The sequence below is a fragment of the Myotis daubentonii genome, chromosome 16 (assembly GCF_963259705.1).
Source record: "Myotis daubentonii chromosome 16, mMyoDau2.1, whole genome shotgun sequence".
Taxonomy (NCBI): Eukaryota; Metazoa; Chordata; class Mammalia; order Chiroptera; family Vespertilionidae; genus Myotis; species Myotis daubentonii.
In genome coordinates this window covers 23761974-23779283 of record NC_081855.1, presented here as the reverse complement: position 1 = coordinate 23779283, position 17310 = coordinate 23761974, and the positions used below count along the sequence as shown (strand labels likewise).

The window sequence follows — 17310 nt, the reverse complement described above, 5'->3', positions numbered from 1 at the left end:
GACCAGGCAGCGGAGAGTGGGGCCCAGGCGCCCCCACGCGCTCCCCCACGGGGACTCCCGCCTCCCCGCGCCGCGCGGTCCCGCGCTCCGGTGCAGGGAGCCCGCGCGGCGGCGGGACTGCGCAGCCCGCCGGGTCAGAGAGGCGCAGAGCCGGGCGGGGGGCGGCAGCTCCGGGGGTGGCGGGCGCCTGCGGGGGGGGAGTTCCAGCGCCGAAGGCACGCCCGCCGCGGCCCTCCCCAGCCTCCGGGCGGCCGGCGCAGCTCCCAGGCGCCTGCAGGCCCGGCCCCGCGCCCCCAAGGCCCCGCCCCCGCCCGGCTCGCCCGGCGCCCGAGCCTGCTGGGCGCCCACCCCGCGGCTGGGGCTGCAGACCGCGGCTCCGCGCGTCCTGCCCGGGCGGGCGGGCCTAGGGCCCCCGGACGCCCGCCTCCGCCTCGGGTAGATGCTGACGTCAGGGAGGCGAAAACCAGAAGAAGGGGAAAAAAAAAACAACCCGGTACGAGGGCGGAAGGGGAAAAACTTTATTTTTTCTCTTATTCTCTGCTGGGGCTGAAGCGCAGGGCAGGCGACTGCGCCAGCGCGGGCTTCCGGAGAGCCGGGCGCGACCCCGGCCGCTGCGCGGAGGAGCCGAGCTCCGAGGCCCGCGGGGGCGCCCGGCATGTGGGACCCCGAGGACTTCGAGCGCCACTGGCAGGCCGAGTTCCCCGGGCAGGCGGCGCCCGTCATGCGGCTGGACTCGGTGCTGGACGTGGAGCAGGAGCTGGAGCGCTGCAAACTCAACCTGAAGCGGCTGCAACAGGTGTCGGCCGAGGAGAAGTTTAAAGTGTCCTACCTGCAGTCGGTGCTGGCCCAGGAGCCGCGGGACCCGGGCTGCGGGCGCCCGGAGGGCGCAGACGGCGGCGGCGGGGCAGCAGCGGCCGAGGAGCCGGCGGCGGCCGAGCCGGAGCGGGCGCCGCCTCTGCGGGAGGAGGAGGAGGAGAGCGCACCGGGCGGCGGCGGCGGCGAACTCCCGGGACCCGCGCGCCCCGATCCGGAGGTGGCCGCCAAGGCCGAGACTCCGTGCGTGTGCCTGGACCTTCCCGCATGGCCCGTGGCGGCGGGGCCCGGGGCCACGGTGCGCAGCTTGACTGCCGCCATCCACCAGCAGCTGCTGCAGCCTCGCCTCCTCTTCAAGCCGCGGGAGGACTGCGCGCCCCTGGGCCACGATGGCACGGTTCCCGGGGCCCCGGGCGAGGAGCCGGCCTCTGGGACCCGGGCGAGGGGGGGCTCCGAGGAGGGCGAGCCGGACGCCCCGGGCGCGGATGATGGGGGCGACAGCAGTGACCACGACTTCGAGATGGTGGATTTGAACGAGAAATTCGTCCTAGGCCACTTGCTTGTGGCCCCTTGTCGGTTCGGGACCCGCGGTGAGGCCGAAAAGGCGGCACGGGCGAGCAGCCCCCATCGCTGGATGCATCTGATCCCCGGGGGCCGGCGGCTACAGCGCAGGAGCCGCGACCTGGAGCAGCTGGAGTCTGAGGCCAAGGACGGGAGGCGCTCGCCCATCGCTACGGAGGAGGCCCCCCGGCGCGGGGCCCGAGATCACCTTCCCCGGTGGCGGCGCAAGGGCTTACTGTGGGTGCCCGAGCGGGACTCGCCCAGCCACAGCTCGCCAGAGAGGGGCAGTGACTGCAGCCACAACAGCTCAGACCACGAAGACGGCTCCTCTGCAGGTAGGCGCACCCCTCCCAAGATCCCCGATTTCGCGCACCCCCTGGAGGGGCTGCTGGTCACCCCATCCCAGGCACACCTGGTTGTTGGTCCTGTTTAACCTCGGGCGCCTGGGAAGAAGGGAGATAAGATTTACCTGTTTACCTTGAAGCCACTTGTGGAGTTTTCAAAAAAAAGCAGACACCTAGTGCAGAGTGATTTGGGCTTGGGTGAGTTCATAAAAAATAAACATTACGAGGATGGCAGGGGTGCTGGAATGTGTGCTTGGCCAGACCATGGAGGAATCTTGCACTTAGGCCTCTCAGCCTTTCTGCTCTATTGCAACATCATCCACTCTCACCCCTTCCAACTCACCCTCCACAGGTCGGCCAGATTCCTCTGCACCACACGGATAGGATCCTGCTCTGAGCAAACTGGTGGCTGCCATGTCCCCCAGATTCCTTAATGTGGAGGTCTCAATCTTCCACTTAATTTTCTGAATTTATCTCTCATCTCCTCCAGCCTGTATCTGTGTTCCCCTCAAATTGAAACAGGTTATCACTTTGGTGCAAGGTACATAACCCTCACTGGCCCCTCCCTGCCTTCCCTGACGGCCCCCTTCCTAGAAGGCTGCACTTGGTCTGTCAGCTTCCTAGGAGCTAGGAGCCCGAGGGAGAAGGGAAGGGCTTTCACTTAGAATCATAGAGTCTTCAAGCTGGCCCCGTGCCCAGAGATCATGTCTAGGGCAGTGTCTTCACATGATGAAGGAGGAAACTGAGGCTCAGAAAGGTTAAGAGCTTGGTTGCCCGGAGCTGGTGCCTCCGCTTGGACCACCTGTCACTGGTGGTTTCCCCTCACATCTGCCCTCTCTTCTGAGGACAGGACCTGGTCTTAGTTTGCATCGCCTTGTGATGGTCAGCATGGTGTCTTGCACAGAGTAAGTGCTCCGTAAATATTTCTTGAATAAATGTCTGCAGCCGCAGGTCAGGGAGGAGGAAAGGACAGGGATGCGGGGTGGCCTGTGACTGCTCCTTTGCTGTCCCCTGGGGCGGTCAGGGTCTCCTCCACTACAGGGAAAGAATGAATTGGTGTCTGTCTAGCTCAGGCTGAGACCAGGAACTTCAGCTGCCTTCCTGCTAAGTGAAGGAAGAAGAAGAAAAAAAAATCACTGATGCTGGGATTGTTCCAAACTTTCCATTATTAGATTTTATCTGGGTAAGTTTGCATTTGAATGAAAAACTGTCTACTTTGCTAAAAGCACATTTGGAAGGCCCATCAAGTCATCTGTTGTGATCAATTACACTTATTCATTAGCAGAGATTGGCTGCTCTTCCCATAGATCATGCTTTTGCCGCCCATGCTAGTACCGTTTTTTTTTTTTTTATGTGCCCCTTTAACTTAAAGGAAGCGTCTGAAGATTGCACTCCAGTGCCAAGTTTCAAATGCCCTCAGTGGAGGCTCCCCAAGCGGTGCAGCGCTGCTTCAGAGCTGGCTCCAATCCCATCTCCCTCAGACCCACATCAGTCACCCTGCCCGGGGTGCCCAATGCACTGGGTTTTCTCCAGGGAGTGACTTTTATTTCTTCGAGCTGTCTCCTCCCTTCTTAAGGGCACTCTAGCCCAGAGAGCACTTCCACTACCAAAGGTGCCCCCTTTGGGTGGATCAGTGATTAAAAAAAAAAAAAGATTCTGCTTCCTGTGGACTGAAGACTCCAGCCAGGACACATGTCTGGCACGCCTGGCTTTGCCTAGCGGTGCCTGGGCTGTATTTCAGACATCTCTTCAGGGCAAGCTCTGCAGGGAACCTCTGCACCATTCACTGCATGGGAGGGCGCTGCCTCCTGCCTCCAAAGCCTCCCCAGGGAGGAAGTGAATGGGGTGGACACGCACATGCATACATGCATGTACACACGCATGTACACACATCCGCACACTTCTGTACATGTGTACACATGTGCACACAGTCACATAAATGTTGCATATTGGCACACAATCAAGGAGAAAGAGACTTCAGGCACACAGAGTGGCACTAGAGTGGAGGGATTAACGGCAGGGGTTTTCACACTGTGGGTGACAGCCCACTGAAATCCTGTGGTGAGGAATGAAAGCATTGCCAGGCCACCCTGGCCACCCTGGGCCGTCCCTGCTTCATTTTGTCTCCATTGCGCTCAACCAGTTACCACCTGGGATGCAACAATTTTGTATGTGGATCTTATTCATCTTTCTCTCCGGTAAAACGCAAGCTCCAAGAGGGCAAGGATTTTTGTCTCTTTCTTTCACTGACATTGCCCCACAGCCGAAAACAGCATCTAACAGATATTAGATGTTCCATACATACTTGTTGAATGATCTGTGCAGGGCATACCCCCAAAGGCATACACACTTTAAGAGCTGATAGCTCAGTGTTGAAAATGAAATGTATTTTAATAAACACTGCCTTCATAATTATTCGAAGTGTGTGAATACATTTTGGAGGGACACCCTCTCTATTTTAAATGAGATGGAATAGAAAAGAAAGCATCAGAGTGTATTGCACATGGTCATGGTGAGTATTATTCTGTTTTAAACACTTTGTTTTGCCCAGCTGCTGTCGCTCAGTGGTTGAGCGTTGTCCTATGAACCAGGAAGGAGGTCACGGGTTCAATTCCCGGTTGCAGGCTCCATCCCTGGTAGGGGGCGTGCAGGAGGCAGCCAATCAATGATCCTCTTTCATCATTGATGTTTCTGTCTGTCTCTCTCTCTCTCTCTTCCTTCCTCCCTGAAATTAATAAAAATATATATTTAAAACAAAACAAATATTTTAAAATTTTTCAGTTATGTGTAAATGTGTGCATAGATACTGGTTCCTGATGCAGAATTATTTCTTGGTGTGGGTTGGACAGAAAGCTTTGAAAATGCTGATAAAGAGCATGGGCTCTGAAGCTAGATTGCTTGTATAACCTTGGGAGAAGTTGTTTGAATTTTCTGTGTCTCAGTTTCCTCTATGAAATGAGTGAGGCTGACAAACACTGCTTAGGTCATACTGTTGATATGAGGAATCGACGGAATGTTATTTCTGAAGGGCTTGGAACCGACCCTGGCGCATAGCAGACTTACCCAGTGTTCGCTAACCATGACCACAGGTTGTTTTCCTTGAGTCAGTGCTCCCACTTCCAGATCATCCTGAATCACAGGTGCTTTCTGTGATGCATGTGTTTTTCCTAGCCAGGCTCCAGCTCTTTCTGGTACCTTCCAGGCAGGAGGGCAGGACAGTGGTCATCTTAGCTCATGAGTCTCTCTTGCTGGGTTGGCCCTCATGTTGTTTCTCCCTCTCCACCAGCAATCATGCCCATTTCCTGTACTCAGAGATCCTTAACTGAAGGTCAGGTTTATTGGGCAATTCAAACTCTGCCTTCCTCTCAGGATCTCAAGGAGAAGGATTACATGAGACATCTTAAAGGCCCAGCAGGAAGGAAGGAAGGAAGGAAAGAAGGAAGGGAGGAAGGGAGGGAAGGAGGGAGGGAGGGAGGAAAGAGAAAGGAAGGAAAGGAAAGGAAAGGAAAGGAAAGGAAAGGAAAGGAAGAAAGGAAGAAAGAAAGAAAAATGGCCCAGAGCTCCCCACCCTAGAAGAGGGCTGCTTTCTCTTAGATGAGGGGCAGATCCTCATATCAAGACACATTTGGGGTTTTTTCCTACACATAACAGCCAAATCAGATTTTAAAGTAGTTAGAATGTCTTTTTTAATTTTTCCTCAATATATGGAGAGATAGAAACATCAGGGATGAGAGAGAATCACTGACAGGCTGCCTCCTACATACCCCACACTGGGGATTGAGCTGGAAACCTGGGCATGTGCCCTGACCGGGAATGGAACCATGACCTCCTGGTTCATAGGTCAACTCTCAACCACTGAGCCACACCAGCCAGGCAAATTGGCACTTTTAACGCTCAGCAAGTAATGCTGTCCTGGCCAGCTGTAGAATTCTAGATTTCTCAATGTGGGGAGCCCTGCCATCAGATTCTGCCAATCTGCCAATGAAGACTTCTTATTTTTAATCTTTATGGGAAATGCGTTTCCTGCTAGGTACTCATGTTATCTAATTCATTTGTAACCTGGTGGGTTTTTTTTTTTTCCCTTCCCGTTAGTGACTAATGAGATTTTTGCTCCAGAAAAAAAAAAAAATCCCTTGTGTTCAGTGGATGTGTTTGAATAACAAACTCCAAAGTATTGAATTTTCCGCCTTAGCTGTGATAGAGTAATTTTTCCCCATTCCCTGTTGTGGAGAAGACATTAAAGAACTCTTTGAGCCATATGCTGGTGGCCGGCTGTGATTCATTTATAACCGGAGCTGATACTGCGTCAGTTTGCTTAGCTCTTCACTGCTGGCCTGTCTCCTCCCCCTGCCCCCACCACCTCAGCACCATCTACATCTCGTGAACACTGTAGGCAGTCAGAGGATGTGGGTGGGCTTAGCAAGTTCTTCCTCCTCTACAGCCAAGCCTGAAGACGTTTCTTCTTCTTAAGGGACTATTCATAAAGCAATTGACGCTGTCTTTGACACTGGATCTTTATGTGGTAAAGTCAGTATCGTCATGCATTTTCCTGGCTTTGGAATAATGGTACAAACACTCTCTGCATCTGAAAATTGGGCTTGATGTTCCCCAGCTTGCAGGGTTGTGAGGCTTACATTGGACAAGTTACTGACTTTCTCTAGGCCCCAGGTTTCGTATCTGCTGAGTGGGGGTGATAATGATAGAATTGTGTATGTCAAGCGTGTCAAACTCACGGCCCCGCAGGCCGCAGGCCTTGTTTATTTGGCCCGTGTTAGCCTTTGAGTTTGACATGCTTGATGTATGTCATAGACTTGGGAAGCTTCAGTGAGATCATGTGTGTAAAGTGACATAGCACAGGGGCAGGCACCTACGTGTTTAATAAGTCTTAGGTGGTGTTATTGTGACTGTTCCAAGTACAGGAACTTTCAGTTTGGCTGAACCACGACACAGCTCATATTCACGTACTATCTTCATGTAATGAAGTTCCCCAAGCCTTTTCGCTTATCTCTTTCTCTCCTTTCTTACCTTCCTCAGGTCCAGAGCTGTTTTTTGTTGTTGTTGTTTTTAATATATTTTTATTGTTATAGAGGAAGGGAGAGGGAGAGGGAGAGAGAGAAACATCAATGATGAGAGAGAATCATTGATTGGCTGCTTCCTGCACAACTCCCTACTGGAGATTGAGCCCGCAACCTGGGCATGTGCGCTTGACCAGGATCAAACCCGGGATCTTGCAGTCCGCAGGCCGACCGACGCTCTATCCACTGAGCCAAACCGGCTAGGGCTCCAGAGGTGTTTTGCTCTTTTGTGCTCTCTGGTCCTTCCCCAGTCAAGCCATGTCTCCCAGTTAAGCCCTGTCTCTACAAAACCATTATCTGGCTTCTTATTTCCTACATTCTCCCCACTTGCTTCCAGCCAGTGCTCATTCCTGCCAGTGCCTTTTCCCGTACTCTTTTTGGCATTTGAGATGCCCTCCCACCTCCGTTTGCCTAGTTGCAAAGACAACCTTTCCTTTGAGGCCTAGCTTTTTAAATTTTTGTTTTGTTTTCCCCCCCATTGATTTTTATAGAAAGTGGAAAGGAGGGATAGAGACAGAGAGAGAAAAACATCGGTGTGCGAGAGACACATCGATCGGTTGCCTCCCCCAGCCTGCAACCGAGGCACATGGACTTGACCGGAATTGAACCCGAAACCCTTCTGCAGGCTCACGCTCCAACCACTGAGCAAACTGGCCAGGGCAAGGCCGGGCTTTTTTATGGAACCTTGTATTGGTGAAGATATGGGTTTGCTGTATAAGACAAAACACGCAAAAAAAGTGGCTTAAGCAGGACAGAGGTTCATGCATCCCTCATATAAAGAATTCCAGAAGTAAGCAGTGCAGGAGGGCTGTGGTGACCACACCGTCATCAGGAATTCCGGCTTCTTTTGCCTTTTGCTTTCTGTCTCAAGTTCTCCTCGCGGTCCCAAAACAGCTGCTGGAAATCCAGTCATCGCATTCCTGTCTCAGACAAGAATTAGAAGAGAGGGAGTGAGTGGCAGCTTTCGGTCTGTCTTTTAGGCAGTTTCCTGGAAGTCTCTCTTAACAATTTCTGTTTAGATTTCATTAGCCACCTCGAGCTCCAAGGGAGCCTGGGAAATGTAGTGTTTTATCTGGGCATATGGCCTGTGCCACCTCCTAGAGAATAGGGACTCTGTTACAAGGAAAAATGGAAGAATGGATATTGAGGAGGCAGCTAGCAGCCTCTGGCACTAGCCTTTTCCAACTACTCCAACCCATCTTGTGGTTCTTGGAGTGAGCCTCACGCTCGCACAATTGTTTTATTATGGTGCCATCTATTAGTTCATCGACCCAATGAACAAACAACGACTGAACCGCTGCTCTGTGCAAGGCACGACGCCTTTTATTTATGCTCTGTGAAGAGTTGCTCTCAAACTAAGAGGTTAGCTGTCCTCCTCGAGGGCAAGACACATGGCTTGTGCTTCTTTGTCTCCCTCACAACAGTATCTTTCACAGAACTGGGCACAGGGTAGGCACTTCCTAAGTCCTGGTTGATTTGGGAGTGGTCACAGGGAGCAGCTCATTGAAAATAGGAATTCCCTGGCTTGGTACCGTGGTAGACGATCCCGGTTGTGTAAGGTTTGTGTCTGGTCGATTCTGGTTTTGAGGAAGCGCAGCAGGGAGACTGGGGCAAGGGGCATCTCTGAGCATCGGGGCTGCCTTGCAGCCGCATAGACTTGTCCAGGTGTTGGGGGAAGATTTGGCTGTTTTGGCAACTGGACTCTGTTTATATACCAAACTGGAATGATAAGCAGAAATCCCTGTGCCCACCTGCCTTTCTTTACCACGGCTGTCTCCGTGGCTGTATTCACACCACGTGACCCTCTTGTTATTTCTGCCCTGCACAGCTGCAGAGCGAGCTGCAGTCTTTCCGCAGCGAGCGTCACCTGCGTCCGCGTTGCTGTCTTCCGTCCGATCCTGGCTTTAGTGTGCCCGGGACAAGGCTGTCTGACGGGAGGCTGCCTAGAGCTTGTGCCGCATCTTGAAGCTGCTGAGCAAATGATTGTTCTAAAATTTTTATCGGCACGTAGGAGGAAAGGAACTAGGGCATATTTAGCTTCTACTACCTGCAAGGTGCTGTGTTCAGTGTTTCACCTACACTGTCACGTTTACTATTCAGAACGGTCTACTGTTCTAACTGTAAAGCACTAACTACCATTCTTACTTTGCAAAGGAGGAGACTAAGGCTCTGACCAGCTAACTAACAAGCCCAAGTTTGCTTAGAGCTAAGTAACCGGGTTATTTTTTTCCCCTCCTATTGAAACAATTAATTAGTTCATTTTCTTGAGAGATAATTGACATTTTATAAAGTTCACCCTTTTTAAGGCTATGCTCATGGTTTTTAGTATATTCACTATATTCACAAAGTTGTACGACCATCGCCACTCTAATTCCAGACCATTTTCATCCGGGGCAGTGGCGGGGGGGTGGGGGCGGGGGGAGGAGGGGAGGGGTTAGGGGGGGTGCTGTTTTTGAACCTAGGCTTTTCCTACAACCGTGCCATTTCCTTTTCTAATTTGCCACATGCAGTGATTTAACATAATGAGACCGGATCTGGGAGACATCAAGGCTTGTTTGGGTGAGATTGGTACGTAAAAGGACCACCCACTTTGTCGGCAGCGGTCCTGGTGCCCATTTGAACTGCAGATGGGACTCGCCTTGATTCCCCTGGCCCCGTTTTACCCTGTTTGTGTTTTATGGACGCGGGGTATGGGGCAGAACACCCCAAACCTGAGGTTCCACGAGCACCCCTCATTCCTGCTGTGGGCTGATGGTTGGCATGGTGAGAGGGGCCCTGGTACTGACCTGTGTCTTTTTTTGTCTTTGTAGCCCCAGAATGTCGTAGTGCCTGGGATATAGAAAGTGCTCCATCCATGTTCACGAATACTCAGACATTCATTCCATTGCCTCTCATCTAAAGCACTGCAAAAACTGCTCGTTCTGCCTCTAACCGTTCTCCCCTAGCCCCCAGCTCTCTTCCCAAAGACAAAGTGACTGCTCTCTGCGTAGGTTAGACTGCAGTCATCATACTGGTTGTCTGTCCCTTTAAAAAGCTTTCCTCCTAAGCCCGACCTAGCAACTGCTATTTTCATGCTATTGGCCTGCCCGGGAACACATGGCCACTAGCCGGCCTGAGGGCCCGCGAATCAGAAAATGTAGCTCTTCAGCCTCTGGTGTAAAGATTGTTAAGGGCGAAGGGCATTGTGAGTGGCTTTTGGAAAACCAGCCCCACCATCCTTCTCTGAACTTTGTACATTCACTCGTTTCAGCAGTTAGAAATGGTTTGAAATGGTTGGCTTCTTTGTTGCCCACACTGGATTCTAAGCCCTTAAAGCAGTGGTTCTCAACCTCCTGGCCCTTTAAATACAGTTCCTCATGCTGTGACCCAACCATAAAATTATTTTCGTTGCTACTTCATCACTGTCATGTCGCTACTCTTATGAATCGTCATGTAAATATCTGATATGCAGGATGGTCTTCGGCGACCCCCGTGAAAGGGTCGTTCGACCGCCAAAGGGGTCGCGACCCACAGGTTGAGAACCGCTGCCTTAAAGTGTGTGTGTGTGTGTGTGTGTGTGTGTGTTGGAAGGAAACCACTTCTTTTAACTGTAGCATCCCTGCCCCCAGCACAGGGCTGGCATATTGTATTGACCGAACAAATAAAATAATTATTGTACATTTTCAAGTAAGAATTTTATGGGCAGACTGTTGGGGTTTCTAAGCATTTAAAGACCTTTTTTCCCCTCCTTCTCTTTCTCTTCTTTGCCTTTATCTTCATCTCTTCCTCCCCCTTCTCCTCTGTTTTTGGGTCAGCAGGGCCCATTGAAAAGACATGTTCTAGGGCTGGGGTGGGTCTTTCTTCCTGGAGCCCTTTCCAAACTTCACATGCCTCAAGCACACGTTGACGTGTGCCCTGGCAGCTTGCCACCATGTCTGCCAGCCAGCCAGTTGGGAATTTGTCCCTCTTCCTGATGGGAGTGTGTTGTTTCCTGAAGGTGGGCAATGCAGAATAAGGCTGATACGTCAATCCTGACCAACGAGGACCTCCCTAGCTAATGGAGACCTGTGCTAGTTATTAGGGCTGTGAACGAAATATCTTGGTTCCCCCATTGCTTTCTGGGAACATGGTGGGTAGGATGACATTACCGGTTTAAATCGGGTAGGACGATCTGCCTAGTTCTGTTCAGTGAGTTTGAATGGAAGTGGTGTGTGCCACTCCTGGACCAGAGCATTTAATGCTAATCCGAGACCCTTCAGAGCTCTCGTTCCCCTTTGCTATTGCGATGCACAATGTTCCCGATGGTGACTGCTCTGTCAGCCTGGGTCCTAGAGAGAGGGAAGAACAGAGCAGGGCAGGCTCCTCATTAACCCGCAATGGACACGTACTCCTAGAGTGAGAGATAAACCACTGTTATTTTAAGCCACCGCAATGTTCAGTGCTATTTGTTACTGCAGCATTGTCTAGTTTATCCTGACTGACACAAAACCCTGATTTATATTCATACAGAAGAATGGCTCTTCTGAGCCTAAGAAATCAATGTGTTTTCCTCAAAACTTCTAAGTACCCTTCTCACGAAGGCCAAGTGGTAACCATAGCTGTTTGTATGTGTAGATGAAAGGCTGGATCTCAAAAATGTAAAAAGCAATATTAGGAATGGCTAAATTGTTTCACGAGTGATTTGGTAGAACAGCAGTTCTCAACCTGTGGGTCGCGACCCCTTTGGGGGTCGAACAACCCTTAAAACACATATATAATTACATATTGCTTTTGTGATTAATCACAATGCTTTAATTATGTTTAATTTGTAACAATGAAAATACATCCTGCATATCAGGTATTTACATGACGATTCATAACAGAAGCAACATTACAGTTATGAAGTAGCAACGAACATAATTTTATGAGGCTGAGCGAGCACTCTCTCACAGCAAACTGCCCAGACATATGTGGAGTATCTTCCCTCGAAGAAGTCTGTTTGAGTCTCAAGGTTTGAGACTATTAAGAGGGCTGGTGACATAGGCATATCCTGCTAAATAACCAGCCATGGCAACCAAAAATAAGACCCCTGCCCCCCGCCCCCAGTGAAACCAGATGTACATCACCAATCTTGATGTTTGCGCAAAGGAACTTGATAAGCCATTACAGCAGCGGTTCTCAACCTGTGGGTCACGACCCCTTTGGCGGTCGAACGACCCTTTCACAGGGGTCGCCTAAGACCATCCTGCATATCAGATACTTACATGACGATTCATAACAGTAGCAACATGACAGTTATGCAGTAGCAATGAAAATAGTTTTATGGTTGGGTCACAACATGAGGGACTGTATTTAGAGGGCCAGAAGGTTGGGAACCACTGCATTACAGCATGGTCCATTGTTCCAGGTGCAAAATGATGACATCACTAACATGTGAGAAGGATACCAGAATTAAAAACCATGGCGGCCACCCTGGCTGGTGTGGCTTTGTTGGTTGGAGAGTCATCCCTTACATCAAAGGGTCTCAGGTTCAATCCCCCATTGAGGTGTGTACAGAAGGCAATTGATCAATGTTTCTCTCTCACATCGATGTCTCTCTCTCCCCCCCCCCTTCCTGTCTCTCTAAAATCAGTTTTAAAAGGACAACCATGAAAACCTATTTTGCCCGTGATGTAGTAGTATATTGACTTTACTTGTGAAGGAGTAAATGTCTGATTGCCCAGATCTCTGAGAAATGTGATTTCTGTGAGGGATTTTGTACATTTGGGATGAATGTGATTCTCATAAAAGTTCCAGAAATACAATATAATTTTCCAAATTCTTTATTAATTAGATTTTGAGGCCCATCCTCTAACCCACTTACACCACTACTTATTTCAAATCAATAAAAAAACACACACACAGATTTATAAACAAAAGTTTGAAACTATCCATTTGCCATTTAGGGATACCTGACTAAAATGAGATGGTTTTGTAATGCCCAGTGTTTAGTAGAAGTATATATTGTAATCAATACAGCCCCATGAGACTAAGTACTGTTATTCCCATTCTATAATAATAAGTCTAGAAAGATTGAGTCACTTGCCCAAGTCACACAGCTAATGAAGGACAGAACTGGAATGGAACCCAGTTACTTCTGGGGCCAAAGTTACCCTATTCCATCTTATCACTAACTCTTAAGCTCTCCAGACTGCAACTCCTCCTCTCTAAGAGAAGCTGCGTGGACTGGAGGGGTTTCCAGGCCTAACTTTATGAACACTAGTTAAGTTAGATGAGCTGGGACTCTGTACGGAGTAATGGTTAAGAGCTTGGCTTTTAATCAGAGGAACCTGGGCTTGGATCCAGGTTCCCTTGTTATTTTGTGCCCTTAACCTTTCTATAGGGTGTCCCAAAATTTACGCAAGAGGTAATTTTGATAGAAAACACAGGTTTATAATTAAAAATTGTACACTTTTTATTGATTCATAAAGTATACAGTATAGGGTTATGTATGGAATAGCACATCGGGTAAATGGCCTCCACGGCTTTGCTGGCACATACGCAAAGCCGTGGTCTTCATTGGTCTTCATTGTCCCTGCTCCTGGGCCATAATTGGTACTTGGTAATGCTTATCAAATTGAAGGGATTGAAATCAAAGGGCAACAGATATTAGAATCTGGTTCAATAAACCAAGTAAAATTAGGCTTTTATTTTTTGTTGTTGTTGTTAATGCTCACACAAAATTCAAATCTTGCGTGAATTTTGGGACACCCTATACTAACCCGTTGTCTTTTCTGTACAATGGAGATGGTGTTGTAAAGATTACATGGAGCCTGACCCACGTGGCTCAGTTGGTTGGGTGTCATCATGTATACCAGGAGGTTGCTGGTTCGATTTGGGGGGCTTGTGGGGGACAGCTAATAGATGTTACCCTCTGGCACTGAAGTTTCTCCCTTTCCCTCTCCCTTCCTCTCTCTCTCTCTAAAAATCAAGGAAAATATGTTTTTAAAAAATTAAATGGAGCCCGCCTATGTTGCTCAGTGGTTGAGTGTCAACCTATGAACCAGGAGGTCATGGTTCCATTCCGGTCAGGGCACATGCCTGGGTTGAGGTCTCAATCCCCAGTAGGGGGTGTGCAGGAGGCAGCCAATCCATGATTCTCTCTCGTCATTGATGTTTCTATCTCTGAAATCAATAAAAATATCTTTTAAAAAAAAGATTAAATGGAATAATCTTTTGGAAAATGTGTAGCACAGTGCCTGGCATACAGTAAGCGCTGCGTAAATGCAGTCACTGGTATGATGGTCAAGAGCATGCTGGCTAGGACCACGTTGCCTGGGTTTGAATCCCAGCTCTGCCACTTAACTGCTATGTGACCTTGTGTTAACTTACATTTTTTTGTGCCTCTGTTTCCATATCTGTAGACTGAGGGTGATAATATGATAACAATACCTAATGAAGTTGATATGAAGATAAAATTACTCCACGTATAAAGCACTTAGCAGCTAACACCCAGTAGCCAGTGTGCATTGGTTAGTTTCATTATTATCACAGTCATTACGGGTTTGGCCAAGTCTCTCGCCGAGATAGACTGTAACGGTGAAAAGCGGTATCTGACACATCTTGTTGCCTGGTCTTTTCCTTAATTGAAATCTGAGGCTTCAGGAAATCCTGCAGTTTGAATAATCCAAGAGCCGGAGCAGTGGAGCATCCAATTACGAATGCCTCCCAGCTGCAGCTGGGGAGGAAGGTGCCTCCAGCACTGTCTCGCTGAGGTTGTGGTCCTATTATGGAGAAAGCCTTGCTTTGTATGCAGCTGCCTTGCCTTGGTACTGCCGCATAATTGTGCCTTTTTGTTTTATTTTAAAGCATCTTGAGGAATTCAGAGCCCTCTCCCGCTGAGAGCTGCAAAGCCGAAGAGTGTCATGTCTCTAATGAGCCTTGCGGACTCTCTGATGGCCTCACCGAGGCAGCCAGGCAGGGAGCACACACAGGCCCGCACCGGCACCCCCAGGCGCCCTTTGAGCACAGGCCGCCATGCTGGACCTCATTGTGGGACTCCCTGGGCACCCCCAGGATACCCCACGCCTGTCTTCTTTGTCTCAGAAGGGCACAGAGTTGCTTCCTGAATACTAGGCTTGTTGGTAACCTTTGTGGGCTGGCAGCGAGAAAACAGACATTAATTATTCATATCAGCGGGCCTGAAGGAGCTGTTGTTTGCAGAGTTGCCTGTCCTTCTGGCTTCCAGACCCAGAATTCCCCAGGGCCCTTGGACAAGCAGAAGACAGTGTGGTTCTTAGAGGCAGCTGCTCTGAAAGCGAGGTGGCAAGTGGCCGCCCCCAGGCTACATGCAGTCTGCTGATGTGCTTTGTTGAGGGTTAAAACGAAATGAAAACAATTTAAAATGGGGAGACTGCGTAAAATCTGATTTCTGGCTTTTCTTGAAAGATGGGGAAGTATGCAATACATCTGGAAATCACCAGGCCAAAACGCTGACCCCTTCGGAGCGGACATGATTCCCTAATTCCTTCAGCCTTCCTCTGGCCCCTTTATCTGCTCGCATTGTGAGAGGTGTGTGTATAAGGCAGTGAACCGAGCAAGGCTCTGGAGCTGAGCTGCCTGGCCTTGCAGCCTGCCTCTGCCACTTACTGGCGGTGTGCCCTTAGGCAAATGACTTAACCCCTGTGGGCCCCAGTTTCTTCATCTGTAAAATGGGGATGTTACATAGTTTACATCACAAATGTGTGAGAACTGTTGAGTTAGTTAAGTGCTTAGGATAGTGCCTGTCACATATTAAGTGCTGCTTCGTTGTTAATAGCTTCTAGTATTACACTACCTGTCCAGTGTTTTAGGCATTTGAGATCACGTTCCCTGTGTTAAAGTGTTTTTCAGAGAAGAAAAAAATGTATTTCTTTCCCAGTGTGCCTCTTAACTCACTAATAAGTGTTCACTCCCTCCTCCAATCTCAGCCCCTTGGAATGTAACAGTTAGAGTAGTCCTACCTACTGTAACAAACCAACTGCAAGGTGTCCGTGGCTTAAAGGGCTGTTTCTTTGGGTTCACATAACAATGAAGTAAGTGTTCCTGATGGGCAGGTTTGCTTCCCTTGGTCACTCAGACCCCAGGCTCCTGCACTCTTGTGGATCTGCCCTCCTCTAGGTTTCTCAGCGTTCAGAGAGCACGAGGGGAGCAAGAGAATGAGACACACTTGCTTCTTAACTCTCTTAGCTCAGAGGTGATCCCCATTTCTTCCTTTCATCTTCCATTGGCAAAGATAAGGCACGTGTCCCCTCTTGGATTCGGGGGTCCTGGCAAAGGTAGCCCCTCACTCTGCATCTGCTCCCCGGCAAGAGTCCTACTCTGGGGAGGGGGCTGGGGCAGGAATCCTTGGAGGAACCCCAGCCGTGTTTGCCATCACAGTCATTGAGCCCCAAATCATCATCCTCCTGGACCTATTTTCTTGTTGCCTCCTAACAGCCTGTGAAATGTTTCCAAGGGTGACTGCCTTGTTTTTGTTCCGTTTATTGGGGAGATAAGGAGAGAAACAATCATTTCATTTTCAATTTTATGCTTCAAATTTGTATATACCATAGAAGCATTGATTTAGGATATCGAAATTAGATTTGGGCAGTATATTTCATCTGAATTACCTATGTGGATAGAAATACAACATAACCCTTGTGTTAAATATACATTGAAATAGCTGTGAAATTTGAGGTAACAAGACCATTTACAATCAGAATTGTTAGATTCAAATCTTTAATCTCTACTCTTTTTTTTTCTCCTTTAAATGGGGTTAGCTGTAGACATCTAGCACTTAGCCTTGTTAAGGTAGGTAATTTAAGCTTATTAAGACAGTTACTCATGGGAGATATATACCAATAAAATATACTAGTACCACAAATTCCAAAAAGTGATGAAAGCAAAAATAATTTTTTAGGTTGGAGGGAACCTCAAACAGCTAATCTTTAGTACAGGGGTCCTCAAACTTTTTAAACAGGGGGCCAGTTCACTGTCCCTCAGAGCGTTGGAGGGCCGGACTATAGTTTAAAAAAAACTATGAACAAATTCCTATGCACACTGCACATATCTTATTTTGAAGTAAAAAAACAAAACGGGAACAAATACAATATTTGTATTTGCATGTGGCCCGCAGGCCATAGTTTGAGGACCACTGCTTTAGTAGTAGGAGGGTGGCGGGGAAGCAGAAGTCCTAAGCCAGTGGTTCTCAACCTTGGCTGCACGTTAGAATCACCTGGGAATCTTTTTAAAATCCTGATTTCTGGGCCTCATCCTCCGGAAATTCTGTTTCTTTGTTACTAATGTTGTGGCCCCACCCCATAACAGAAAGCCGAAAGACACATGAAAACATGCTCAAAGTCACTAATTATATGAGAGATGCAAATCAAAACAACAATGCGGTATCATCTCACATCTGTCAGACTGGCTATCATCAACAAATCAACAAACAACAAATGTTGGAGAGGATGTGGAGGAAAAGGAACCCTTCTGCACTGCTGGTGGGAATGCAGACTCGTGCAGCCACTGTGGAGAACAGTATGGAGTTTCCTCAAAACACT

General features: G+C 49.0%; 1 protein-coding gene across 2 annotated transcripts in view; it reads left to right on the top strand.

Annotated features, from left to right (window-relative positions):
• The first annotated feature begins 372 nt into the window (after positions 1-372).
• ABR (ABR activator of RhoGEF and GTPase) overlaps positions 373-17310 on the top strand; it is a 185973-nt gene continuing 169035 nt past the window's right edge. The window contains exon 1 of one of the 2 annotated variants that reach the window (XM_059669224.1): positions 373-1709. In XM_059669224.1, coding sequence (XP_059525207.1) covers positions 656-1709 — 1054 coding nt within the window. In that variant the 5' untranslated portion in view covers positions 373-655. The remainder of the gene's footprint in view (positions 1710-17310) is intronic. The other variant, XM_059669225.1, reaches the window with a different exon arrangement.